The sequence below is a fragment of the Teleopsis dalmanni genome, unplaced genomic scaffold (assembly GCF_002237135.1).
Source record: "Teleopsis dalmanni isolate 2A unplaced genomic scaffold, ASM223713v2 unscaffolded_contig_0344, whole genome shotgun sequence".
NCBI lineage: Eukaryota > Metazoa > Arthropoda > Insecta > Diptera > Diopsidae > Teleopsis > Teleopsis dalmanni.
The window spans coordinates 1-14,720 of NW_024031726.1; the positions used below are offsets into that span (position 1 = coordinate 1).

A 14,720-nucleotide genomic window follows, 5' to 3' on the forward strand; every position below is an offset into this window, starting at 1 on the left:
GAAATTCGCTTAATATGTTGTTTTGATCAACCCAATTTTTAATTCTGTTATACAGGAGTGTTGTAAATACTTTAGCTGATGTATTAAGAAATGCTATTCCTCTATAATTTGCTACATTATTTGGGTCACCTTTTTTAAATAGGGGAAATGTTATGGCTTTTTTGTAACTATCAGGTGGGGCTGCATTTTCAAATATATAATTGTATGATTCAGCCATATGCTCTATAAATTGTGGCGTGGCATATTTTAAAAACTCAGCTGGAATTCTGTTCTCACCTGCGGCTTTGTTATTTTTTAAATTCTGGAGCACTGCATAGACCTCTTCAATCTTTATTGGAGCATCTAACGCTTCATTTATTACATACGGCAGGGTATAACTGAAAGACTTGCTTACTATATTGCTATTTAACTGGTTTTTAAAATGTGCCGCCAAAGCTTCGGCGTCCACTTTAATTCCTTTTATGTAATCTGCACGATTTATTTTTTAACTCCACTCCAAAATGATTTACTATCAGCTGCTTGGGATATCGACATTGCCATTTCATTGAAATATGACTTCCTTTTCTCATCACACAGCTTTTTGTATTCTCTGTTTACATTTTTGTATTTCTCTAAATCAGCTATATCACCACCTTTTTTAACTGTTTGTAGCCATTTAAATGATTTCTTTCTTGCAGTTTCATATTCAAAATCATACCACTTTTGTTTCCTATTTATACCCGCCGAATTACCCTGAAACGATTTTGCTGCTTGTTTTACACAATATTGAAGAATGTCATCTCCTTCCTTCGACGCAAATGTACTACCTTCGCATGCATTAAGGGATTCTTCAAGCTTTTCTTGGTACAGATCTTTATATTTATCTTTCCATATCAGTTTCGGTAGCAACTGCATTTTATTTTCATTTGAATTAGAGGCATCTAGATTTACCATAATTTCCAGTGGCTGATGATCCGAGTATATCATGTCACGTATTTGAAACTCTTCAGTTATTAATAACCATACTCCTTTCACAAAACAATAATCTATCGTTGACCTTGCTACACCTCTGATAAACGTAAATGTACCCTCTCTGTCGCCTTTAGTGCGGCCATTTAACACGGTGACACCAAATGAATTGCAAATTTCTAGTAATTGTTTGCCATTTCTATCTACAATTGTATCCATTGCTACTCTGTGGCCCAATAATTCAGCCCACTGCATATTTGGGTGGAATTCCAGACATTGTTCTTTGCCTATTCGTGCATTGAAGTCACCTATTATCATGACATTTTCGTTCTGAGCTTCCACTAATATTTCACATAAGTTGTTGATATCATTTAGCCAGTTATTGCAATTTAGGTAAACTGGGATTAAACACAACTTTTGATTATTAGTGGTTATCTCGATTATTGTTGAGTTCATAATGTGCTTGAACACCACAGTACCGCAAAATTGCAATTGCTTTCGTACACCATACAATTTTCCTCCACTGGCTCGACCTCTATTTGTTGTTCTTGTTGCAGGCACCCAATGAAGATTGTATTCTATAAATGTGTTTTCAATATAATCTGTCTTACTTACTAAAAATGTTTCAAATAATACAAATATATCGAATTTTTTAACATACTTCATAAATTCTATAAACTTATACTTATTTGCTAAACCAGCTACATTATACGATAATATTTTAAATTTATATGCTAATTTAGTGTCTGATCTGGCGGCATTTGCATTTTTTTCAATTTTTTGTTTGGCATCTTTAACGATTTCCTTTTGTACTAACAGTTTTTTGGCTGATTTATTTTTTTAAAAAGCTTGTTTTTCTCGAACACTTCTTCCACTTCAATCTCACCATACAATTGCTTTAATTGTTCAACAGCGTCACCATCTTTGCACTTTAGTTTCTTGTTTTTATCAAAGTGCATCCATTTTCCTGATATATTTATACTGTCATTTTTAACATAAATTTTGTGAGTCTTTCTGTTGGCTTCAAGATCTCTTTTCAGCTGTAATAAAGCTGATTTATTTTCCTGTCTAGTCAAGCTCAAGTCCTTTTCAATATAAATCGGAGTGCCATGCAGTTTTTTACCATTCTTTAAGACATCTTTTGCCATTTCTGATGTTTCCAATTCTGCAATTACACTCACTTTATTTTTCTTTTCAAATATTACTTTTGTGTCTCGAACTTTAATACTTGTCATAGCCATTTTATCTCGGAAAATTGCCTCCACATCACTTTTTTTGCTTTATCTTTTAGTAAACCTTTCAATAGTACATTACGACTTTTACTTTGTTCGACAAGTCTTTCAATCTCCCTCCTGTCCTCATCTCTATCATTTCTTAATTGTTCTATTCTAGTTTCAGCCTTTGGTTCTCGTTCTCCAATTTTTCCATTTTCACAGACACGTTGCCTATCTGTTCTTTAAGTTCGCCTATGTCACTCTTTGATGCTAGCGTAGCTATTTGGGAATCAAAGTTGTTACTCAAGCCTGCAATATTCGATTCGAATTTATCCGTCATTTGCTGAATAGCCAGCATAACATCACCGAGCGATAAGTCTGGCGAAAGCTCAGATCGCATACGTTTTTCTTGCCTCTGTGCTTGCCTATTCGGTGTGCACAGGTCCGATTTACTTGTGGCGTTTTTTGCGTCTGCTGGTGGCGATCTTTCAACTGGCATTTTATATATATATGTTTTATTTTATATTATGATATAACTGAAAAGTTAATTTTTTAATTTTTTAAATTCTGCTTGTGTTTTCTTTGAAAGCATAAAATTCGGTTTGATACACAAACCCGACAGCACAGACAAGAACCACTCAGAGCTTTATACTTAGTATATTTTCTATAATTTTGTATCGAGCTTAACGCTGAATATAATTTTAAGTTCCACTGATCGTAAGCACTTTTGTGTATATTTGGTTTTTTACTGTTGTTAAATACAACGTTAGTTTGTCCACTGAAGTCTCAATAAATAAAATTATATTATTGTCAAATTTTTGCACAACATTCCAACGCGTAGTAATTACACAAACGTTTATTTTCAGTAATCAACCAATTGTCATTAGTTTCTCACGATACAACTTAAATTTTTCATTAAACTTTTCAGCGCGCGCACTTATTAGATATCATTCAATAGGGTTGCCAATCCAAACTCCCCACCTTCTTGATTATATATATATTTACAGATTTCATTGCAATATTTAATTCGTATTATAATTGTATTAAATATATTAAAAACTTCTACTGTAAAACTTCTACTTTAGAAGGAATTATTCACGGTCTTTTTATTTCTCGTTTTTTACTGTTCGCTTCAATCGCTTATTCCCAACTGCTACTGCTACCACGAGGTTCTTTCAAGATCTCCCTCAACCGCACACGTTGTTCGAAAAACCTCGTCAGAATCGACCGGTTTATCTCCTGCGCCTCTCTTACATGCGCGCTCTCCATTTTCTGCCGGTCGACCTGACTCTGATGACACCCTATTGAAGGTGCATCCACAACATGAATGCTCCGTGTCGCTTAAAAATTAACATGCAAATCAAAAACAAAATTTGCAAAAATAAGTCCACTTTTTTGAAAATACATAACCAATAAGGCTGTCGCACTACAATGGTGCCAAATCCTAAAACTGATCTATTGTGAATGATTTTTAGAAGGAAATGTTGATTATTTACAACCGTTGCGAGTGTTCATGAGTAAATTTAAATGTTTTGAAAAAATAATTTTTTTAATAAAATTTGTGAAAATGACTCTCAGGTTAGTAATTATGGATAAGTTAAGAATTTTTTAAGGAATTTTTTAATTTCTGTGTTCATTAAAAAATACAATACATGAATGAATCTTAAACACAATCATTAAAATAAAAGCAAAAAGTTATAAGAAAATTGCAAGAAATCTAAAACAGTGCTCACTTAGTATTCACTAGTGATCTACAAGTTTGAAATTATATAAATAATTTTATTCACGCTAAATTCAATAGGGGTATTCAGGCAACTGATTCGTTGCTTAGTAGTTGATTACAACAAAAATTTGCACACAAAAATGAAACTAAGCAGAGAATCAACTATTTCGGTTATTCTCAGATTAGTACAAATTTGATTAATAGTGCTACCAGTACCAAGTGTCGTAATAATAACTTAAAATGAACTTTTGTATAGAAATTTGTTAGCTGTCTCTCACAGCTGTTTGAATTGTGTGTAAACAATTTTGCAAACACAAGTATTTTGTAATATCATATCAAATTTAAAAAATTTCTTATAAAGTGATAATAAATATAAAAACAAATAAAATGGAAAGTCAAGTAAGTAGTTCAAAGTATGTTATAATATTCCCATTCAAATATTAAATGCATTAATTGTTTTTTTAGGATAAAGCACCAGCATCCAAACGCATGCGTTACTCTGAAGCGTTTAAGTGGGGAGATGTGGAAATGCAGGAATTATTGCATTTGGTAGTTGATGCAGTAACAGATGCACAAGAAAGTTTTGAGGTAAGTGTAATATTGTAGTAGTTAGTACGATAAAGTAATGTTCTTATTTGTGTTTACAATATAGAAACCAACTGCGCAATTATTTTACTTAAAAATAATGGCCAAAAGTAATAGTTTCAGTGGCCTTAATTTTCTTGTTTTAAAAAACAAAATGCGGTACCTAAAGACAGGTTTCATTTCCACTATGGAGTGGAAGAAGAGCACTGGCGCTGGTCTTACAGCAGATATGGGGGAGAGAAGTGTCACAGGCAATAAGTTTAATGCATTCTTAAAATGTGCTTAAATAATTATGATAACATTTGCAGAACACGTGTTAAAGATATGCCCAAAATTCGATTAGCTGTATGACATTTTTGGCAGACGTAGCAATGTGAACGTCAACATTGTGGAATCTGATGTTTCTGTGGAGTGTCTTTTAAACCCACCAGAAGTAGAAGTAGAAGCCATTGCTATGCCCAGAAATGTCCGAAATGAAACCGATTCGGCCGGTGCAGTGAAAGATTCTCCAACTCCATCAACATCATCTAGAATGCGCGGAATGAACCGAAAAAGATCTATTTACGCACAACGCGATTCTACATCCTCGATTATTGCACTACAACAACGCAGAATCGAAATGGAGGAACAGAAACTAAAAATTATGAAGGAAAACGCCGAATTAGACAGAGCACAAGCTCTGCAAATAAAAAAAATGGAATTAGAAGCTCACAAGGAATTGGAGCTGGAAAAATTAAAACTTGAGTTTGAACTCAAAAAATACGAAATTGATTTGAAATACAAAAATCAGAAATTGTAAAAGTAACGTTGGATATTGATTAAAATAACAACAACAAATATTTCAATATTCAGAAAAATTATATTTTTATATGATTTCATTTTAAATTTTCGTTGTATATATATAGTTTTAAATAATAGTTTTATTTATTAGTTTTAAATATTAAATTTATGTAATATAGAAATATAAAATATTTATAGGATTTACATAAAAATATTACATAATAAATTTTAAAATTTAAATAAGAGTTTTAGTTATAAGTTTTAAAAATTAAATTTATGTAATATAGAAATATAAAATATATATAGGATTTACATAAAAATATATATAGTTTTAGTTGTAAGTTTTAAAAATTAAATTAATGTAATATAGAAATATAAAATATATGTAAGATTTACAAAAAAATATGAAAACTCATCACTACAATTTTTTTGTATTGTAATATTATGTAAAATAGCGCAAACATATATCCAACGCGTTGCTTCGTGAATGCTGTTATTGCTTTTAATTTGCAATTTTAGTTCTTTTAAACTGCTGAATCTCTCTTTTAATAAACCGAAACAATGCTTGTTAAGTTTAACAAACCTAACATATTTTAGCTCGCTTGTAGTTACACTTATGCAGCAAATAAATATTGTAAATATTAAATACATTGTTTACGTTTATAAGTTCAATAGCTTCACATATTGTATTTATGCTTATGCAGTAATATGTGAAATTTAAATTATTATTTTAGTTATCAATAATTGTAAATATTATTATGCTTAGTAAGTAATTCTATACTATATAAGGTAACAATATTGATAATAAAACTCGAGAGCGAAAACAATCGTCTTTCCTTCAAAAACAAAATTTGGTTATTGGTAGATGTGCCTTTTAACCACTGTAGCAATAAATAAAAATTATTTACTTACTTGGCTAGCGGTTTATGTGCCTGCAAGCCTTTCGTCATAAATACCTGATTATTGGTTTATGTGCCTAATAGTCAGTGTAACGAAGTAAGAAAATACATTATTTGATACCACCTCAGATTACGTGGTATTACATTGGTGACCCCGACGTGATTGGCAAGATCAACTCAGTGTGAGCCAGCAGCGTTTACAAAAACCTTCATTGAAAACAACTGTTTTCAACGGAAATACAATAACCATGGATCCAAAATCAATATCCACTTTAACTGACCAGCAGGATTCAATTGGTTCAGAGATCGACAGAATCATTCGCAACTTCAAGAAGGACTCACCCAGCAGGAAAACACGTCAATATCTCGAAGATCGTAAAACAACTTTAGAACAGTTATTAGCTGACTTCAAGGCTAATGATGAGCGACTACAACAAGCCGATGTACTAGCAAGAACATCGGAATATTTCACACAAGATTACGGCATGGTAATCATAAATTTGGGTAACAAATATATCACCACAATAACTCAAGAGCTGGAAGCAAATTATGAGACGGCATGGCAATTACTACAAAGTAGATATGAGAATAAAAGAGTTCTAGTATCAGCAGTTTTGCAACGTTTGACATCTCAAAACTCTTTATATGACCATCCAACAGTCCAAGCCATTAAAAATATGCATGACACAACAAAGGAAAGTCTATGTGAACTTCATAATTTAAATATTGAAACATCAACTTGGGATCCAATTTTAGTTCACATACTACTAAAAAAGTTGGATAAAAATACACATTGCAGTTTTGTACAAACTCTTACTAACCCAAGGGAGATGCCCACAATAAAACAATTCTTAGAATTTTTAGAATTGAAATTTCAGTCACTTGAGGCTATAGGTCTACGAGACAATGCAGTATATAAACCCAACAAAAGGATAGCCGTAACTATGGTTTGTTCAGATCTATGTAAAGTTTGTAATACAGATAAACATCCGATCTACTATTGCAAAAAGTTCATTGAAATGACTCCTCCTGAACGATTAAATTGGATTCAACGACAAAAACTATGTGTGAATTGTTTCAAATCCGATCATAAAGCAAAGGTTTGTGAAGCTGGATCATGTAAAAAATGTGCCAAGAAGCATAACACTTTGCTTCATTTAGAGCAACAGTCACCTAAACCTTCAAGGGCACCAGCAACAAACACAAAGTCAACCACAACATTGATCAACGCTAATGAATCGCCATCCATAACAGCAACAACTAATGCAAAGTGTACTCGTAATTACGTTCTGCTAGCCACTGCAAAGGTGCGCATTATTGCAAACAATGGACGAACGTGTGATGTTCGTGCCATACTCGACTCAGGTTCTCAAGTGAACCTAGTAACCCAAAGAGTAATCAACAAGTTATCTTTAATTACCACAAATTCAAATCTATCGATCGAAGGTATTGGCCGTCAATTCGGGAACTCAAAATCTCGCGTAAATGTTGAACTGCAGGCTACTAATGGAAGCTTCAGGACGAGACTAGAGGCATTTGTATTGCCACAAATAATATCAGCACAACCGTCACGAGACCTAGATATTTCGGATTGGCAGATCCCACAGAATGTAGAATTAGCAGTCCCCAGCTTTAACAGATCTGGAAGAATTGACATGCTGATTGGTGCTGAATTCTATCATACTCTACTTCAACCAGAACAATTGATAATAGGAAAGAATTCGCCACTGTTACAAAATTCGGTTCTGGTTGGTAAGACTAAAACTACAACAGATATTAAACCAACATGCGCTATTACTACAGGAGAAGTTGGTGAAATGTCAGAAATGATAGAACGATTTTGGAAGTTAGATAACATTGAGACTGCAGAAAGGGTTTTGACTTTATCTGAGAAATGGTGTGAAAATTACTTTACAAATCATGTAAAGACAAATCACGATGGTCGTTTCATTGTACGCTTACCCTTCCGCGATGATCCCACAACACTTGGTAGATCGCGTGAGATAGAATTCAATCGATTTTGTTCTCTGGAAAGGAAGTTACAAAGGGACCCAAATTTATACAAGGAGTACATAAAGTTCATGGATGACTACGAGTCATTAGGTCACATGGAAAAAGTTCGCCCGAAAGATGTCAAAGGAGCACAATATTTCATTTCTCATCATTGTGTCTTGAAACCTGACAGCACTACAACCAAATTGAGAGTTGTCTTTGATGCATCAGCAAAAACATCAAGCGGTTTAGCACTAAACGATATTTTGCACAAAGGTCCAACAGTGCAAAATGATCTTTTTTCAATACTGTTGCGTTTTAGAATACACCGGTTTGTATTTACGGCTGATATTGAGAAAATGTACCGGCAAATTCAAGTACATGATGAAGATACAGCACAGCAACTGATAATCTGGAGAAAAAGTGCTAATGATAGTATACAATATTACCGACTGAAAACGGTTACATATGGAACGAAGTCAGCCCCTTATCTTGCAACAAAATGTCTTCAACACCTTGCGAAACATAATATGACCAACTATCCGCTTGGAGCACCTGCATTACTTAATGATTTTTATGTAGATGACTGTTTAAGCGGAACTAACAGCATCATTACCGCCTTAGACACTCAACAACAACTTACGCAACTGCTCAGTAAATCAGGATTTAAACTGAGAAAATGGTGCTCAAATAATACACGACTCCTACAAAACATTCCGATAGAAGACCAAGAAATCAACCTTGATTTAGATGACTCAGCCATAAAGCCAACAAAAACATTAGGCATTATTTGGCTCCCGAAATCAGTCGAATTTTGCTGTAAGGCAGAGATGTCATCAGAACAACCTATCACGAAGCGGATTGTGGCATCGGACTTAGCTCGAATTTTTGATCCTTTGGGAATTTTTGGCCCCATTACTGTAACAGCTAAAATATTCATGCAGGAATTGTGGCAACAAAACTATTCCTGGGATGCTGAACTGTTACCTCAGGCTCAGCTAGAATGGAAGCGTTTTAGAAATGACTTACAAACATTAAATACTGTGAAAGTACCCAGACATATTTTTAATTCAACGGTTCCCTGTTCGATTCAATTACACGTGTTTACGGATGCATCAGAGAAGGCATATGGAGCAGCTATGTACGTGCGAGCAATATATAATGATAAGACAATAACATCGAGACTATTGTGCGCCAAATCTAGAATAGCACCATTAAAGAAACAGACACTTCCACGACTAGAACTCTGCGCAGCATTGCTGGGAGTCGAATTAGCAGAAAGAGTTAAACAAGATTTAAAGTATCAAAACGTGCCAACCTACTTTTGGTCCGATTCCAAAATTTTTTTGTCATGGATAATATCTTCATCTGCCTCATTGCACACATTCATAGCAAATCGTATTAGCAAAATTCAAGAGATGTCACATGCTGATCAATGGCATCATGTGGCGTCAAAGGATAATCCTGCTGACATCATTTCCAGAGGAATAAAAGTTAAAATGTTCAATTATTCACATATATGGTTTTTTGGTCCACTCTTTCTTCATGGAAGCAACCAATTTTGGCAACAGCCAAACCCAAAGGCATTTAACATCTCAACTGATATCGAAAGACGACAAGGACATACAGTTAACATTATCATTCAAACGACTGGTTCTGATCACATGATAAATCAAATTGATCATCGAAACTCATTCAGATACCTCCAAAGAACAATTGCTTATGTTCGCCGTGTATTTCATCGCACACAATCACCAACAAGAACACTTTCTCCAAAAGAATTACGAGATGCATTAGTCTTCATAATTAAAACTATTCAGGGCTCAGAATTTGCAAAGGAAATCTCTGATTTAAAACAATGTAAAGCAGTCAACAGTTCAAGTCAACTAAATACTTTAGCACCGTTCATTGACGAACAAGGTGTACTTCGTGTTGGAGGAAGGCTTGAAGCATCAACATTGCCATATGATGCTAAACACCCAATGGTAATTCCTTACAATCACTCAATAGTGAAATTGATGTTCAAAATGAAACATGAAGAAAATTCCCATTGTGCTCCACAATTATTGCTAAGCATAATGAGACAAAACTTCTGGCCGATTAAAGGAAAGATTATGGCGCGAAACATTGTTCACAGCTGTGTCATCTGTTCAAAGGCAAAACCAAAACTGATGGACCAACTCATGGGCAACTTACCGACTGATCGAGTTACTCTGACTAAATCGTTTTTTACCACAGGAGTTGATTACTGTGGCCCGATATGGATTCATTATAAAATTAGAGGAAAAAGGCCAACAAAGGCATATTTAGCAGTATTTTGCTGTTTCGCGACTAAGGCTGTTCACCTAGAAGTGGTGAGTGACCTGACAACAGAGGCATTCATAGCCGCTATTCAACGTTTTATCAGCAGAAGAGGAAGATGCCAAACAATTTATAGTGACAATGCGACTAACTTTGTTGGTGCGAGAAACCAACTACAAGAGCTCCAGTCTACCATTTATTCAGAAAATGGTAAAGAAAAGATCATTAAGACCAGTAGTAACAAGGGAATTGACTTCAAATTCATTCCACCAAGAGCTCCTCATTTTGGAGGACTCTGGGAAGCTGCCGTCAAGTCAGCTAAACATTTAATGATTAAAGGAATTTTCAACGCTTCATTGACTTATGAGGAATTGACAACAGTCATAACTGAAATTGAAGCCATGTTAAATTCAAAGCCAATAACAAAAATGTCATCCGATCCAAATGATCTAACAGCGCTTAAACCAGGACACTTTCTCATAGGCGAACCACCTACCACTAATGTGGATCCCTATCAAAAGGAGAGCCGAATGAGTTTATCATCACGATGGCGTCTAGTTTCTGAACTCAAACAAGAATTCTGGGGAAGATGGTCAAAGGAATATCTCAATGAACTCCAATCAAGGTACAAATGGAAACAACAAAAGGCAAATCTATGCCAAGGTGATTTAGTCATTATTAAAGAAGATAATCTACCCATGTACAAATGGCCCCTTGGCAGGGTGCAACAGGTGTATGAAGGAGAAGATGGCTTGGTCCGTGTAGCTAACATAAAAACAGCCAATGGGATTTTTAAACGACCATTACGATCATTGGCCCCCCTACCCACTGAAGGCAGCATTAATCAAAATCCAATAAAACAAAATTCTACTGTCACACAAACAAGACGAACGAATGAACCTAGTGAAGCGTTGCCAAAGCGTCGAAAGATATATGATGGCACATCCTTAATGATGACCGTACTTGTGACAATATTGATGATGCCATTAATACTTTCGAAACCCATTGAAGAAATATCATTTCCAAACAAACCCGGAATATATTTTGAAGGAATTGGCACCGTAAATCAAATCATTGGAAGATGGAAAATTATCACTTACTTTGAGTTCGCACCTATTCGAAAGGAGATCGAAAGGTTTCAAAATGGCACAGCAGCACTTCAGCAATTGTGCCCATTGTTACAGCAACAAGAAAGCTGTTATGAGCTCGTCCGCCAATTCAATAATACTAACATAGAATTACGAACTGAAACGAAGGTTATGACGAGACACCGATCAGCCAGAGGAGCCATCAATATAGTTGGAAATATTGCTAACAAATTACTTGGTGTTTTAAATTCAGAATATGCTGAAACGATTTCTAAAACTCTAACTCAAATTAACAATAATGAAGATGTACTATCAAAAATGATCAAAAATCAGACTACAGTCATGGACTCAACGCTAAATATATTCAGCAAAACTACAGAAGCCATTGCAGTTAAAATGAATCAACTACAAGATGAGACAAACAAAATAGTAGATTACACTAATCATAATACTAAACGTATTAACCACCTAGAGATCTATACATCACTGGTAACCCAACTTACATGGATGGCACACACATTAATAAAAATTGAAGCTGCGATATTTGATGTCTTAACTGATACTCAATATGGCAGAATTAATTCTCTTTTGATGTCTCCACAACAACTTCAAGACCAAATCATGAAGATCAAGGGCCATTTACCTCATTCACTTCGTCTTCCATTTAATCAAGAGGACGTTATTCATTTATACACGTTGATGTCTTTACAAAGTGGAATCACACAAGATCATTTGATAGTTGTCTTACAACTGCCATTAACCGATCATGAGGATTTCGATTTATTCAATCTCGTCCCAATTCCTGCAACAGTCAACAATACAATGATGACAATAGTTCCAGAAGCTTCATTTTTAGCTGCCACGCCGCATAGAGACCAATATTTTGCCTTAACTCGTGAACAGTATAAGGAGTGTATGACTTTCAAGCAACCAGAAAACAAACTACTCTGTTCAGATAAACAATCAAAATATAACATCGGCTCACAGGTTTACGCTTGCGAATTTAACCTATTAAAAAACATATCTGACAATACGTGTAATGTGCAGGAAACAAAATCGAACATTATTTGGAGTCCCCTGTATCATGCGAACCAATGGATATTCGGGTCAAAAAACAATACAACAGTTACGGCCGTCTGTAAGGGCATCACGACTCATTTAGAACTACAAGGTGCAACACTCCTGAAATTACAAGACGACTGTGTACTAAAACACCAAACGTCTACAATTCAGACACATCAAACGCTTACCGACACCATGTATGAATCTTACATTGCATTTGGTGAGATACCTGTCATTAATAACTCAGAATTATGGTCAAATTTTAAAGGAAGTTCATTGAATCTCAGCAATGAACTTAAACAGTTAAAGCTACTTCACAATACTCTGAAAGATAAAAAATCCGCTGAATTACCAACAAACTACAGACGGACAGCATGCACCACTACGCAATTAATTCCACAACCCTAATTCTTGTCGTTGGAGCCATCATATGGATGATATGGAAAATAAAACAGGTAAAGCGTCCAGAAGTCAATCAGCCAACACAAACTCTCACACCAAACGCGATGCCACGAACAAGATTTACTTTGGAGCCTGAAACAATTACATAGCTTCTCAAATTCTCATGATGCTATAAACTCTAAATTTTATATTTTTAAGTTTATATAATATTGTATAACTATTTATTGTTTAAAAATTATATGTGTATTTATATATCCACAAAATGCTGTAATTATTTTAAAATTTTGACTGTTGATTTTTAAAAAAAAACACATAACGCATTGCAAATCAAATTAATCATTGCTCATAGATTCATTCTTGAATAACGTAATTCAAGCCGGGCAGAATGTTAAGTTTAACAAACCTAACATATTTTAGCTCGCTTGTAATCACACTTATGCAGCAAATAAATATTGTAAATATTAAATACATTGTTTACGTTTATAAGTTCAATAGCTTCACATATTGTATTTATGCTTATGCAGCAATATGTGAAATTTAAATTATTATTTTAGTCATCAATAATTGTAAATATTATTATGCTTAGTAAGTAATTCTATACTATATAAGGTAACAATATTGATAATAAAACTTGAGAGCGAAAACAATCGTCTTTCCTTCAAAATCAAAATTTGGTTATTGGTAGATGTGCCTTTTAACCACTGTAGCAATAAATAAAAATTATTTACTTACTTGGCTAGCGGTTTATGTGCTTGCAAGCCTTTCGTCATAAATACCTGATTATTGGTTTATGTGCCTAATAGTCAGTGTAACGAAGTAAGAAAATACATTATTTGATACCACCTCAGATTACGTGGTATACAATATTATTTTTGAGCAAGGAAACAACTCTACATTCATGAAACGCATCATAACAGGTAATGAGACATTGGTTTATGAGTATGACGTCGAAACCAGTCAACAATCGAGCGAATAGCGCTTCGAAAACGAGCCAAAACCCAAAAAACCGCGCAAAAGTCGCTCGAAAATTAGAATTATGCTCACAGTTTTTTTCGACTACCGCGGTGTTGTTTATTACGAATTTTTACCAGAGGATCATACCACCAATAAAGAATATTCTTGGTTGTAGTTTCTCTATGTTGGTGAGTGGTAATACAAAATCTTGGTCTATTTTCACTACAATGTTGCGGAAAACAATATTATTAGTTTGTACCGAACAATTATCAAAAGTTAAAAAATAATGTCCCTTTATTGATAGCCTTCTTTGATCACAACTGCTATTTACTTGACCATTTTTCATATTTAATACTATTACCATGTTGCTGTCAATCTCTAATACCTTCTCTTCTAGGTTTTTAGTTACAGCGCATTTGCCTGTAAAGACACAACTTTTACTTGGCTTGAGTTCAAAAATGGACTTATTATTTTGAAATCGATACCTATTTCCTTTTACTTTTACTGTAGTTTCTAAATCAGTATACTTGATTATTTTGTTCATCTGGTATCGGTACAATTAATCTTTTCTCTACCAATATTGTTTCCGCTGGTACTTTTATTACCAATACTATTGATCTTTGTTTAAACGTTAACGTTTCTAACTTTATTTGCTTAAGTTTTTGAAAATCAATATCAAATCTTTGTATTTCCTTTCTACTTAAAGTGTTCGGCTGAATCATTCCTGACAGCCGATGCTACATATTGTTGAATTTTCTCTACTTGCCTTCTC

General features: G+C 34.2%; 1 protein-coding gene across 1 annotated transcript; it reads right to left on the reverse strand.

Moving 5' to 3' along the window:
• Positions 1-70: 70 nt before the first annotated feature.
• On the reverse strand, positions 71-2,189 carry LOC119663374 (the record flags this gene model as incomplete). Its single annotated transcript, XM_038072985.1, has 3 exons — positions 1,835-2,189; positions 510-1,526; positions 71-468 (listed from the first exon to the last, which is right to left on the reverse strand). Coding segments are annotated over exons 1-3 (1,770 nt in total), but the record flags the coding sequence as incomplete, so codon positions are not given.
• Between the last annotated feature and the right edge of the window lie 12,531 nt (positions 2,190-14,720).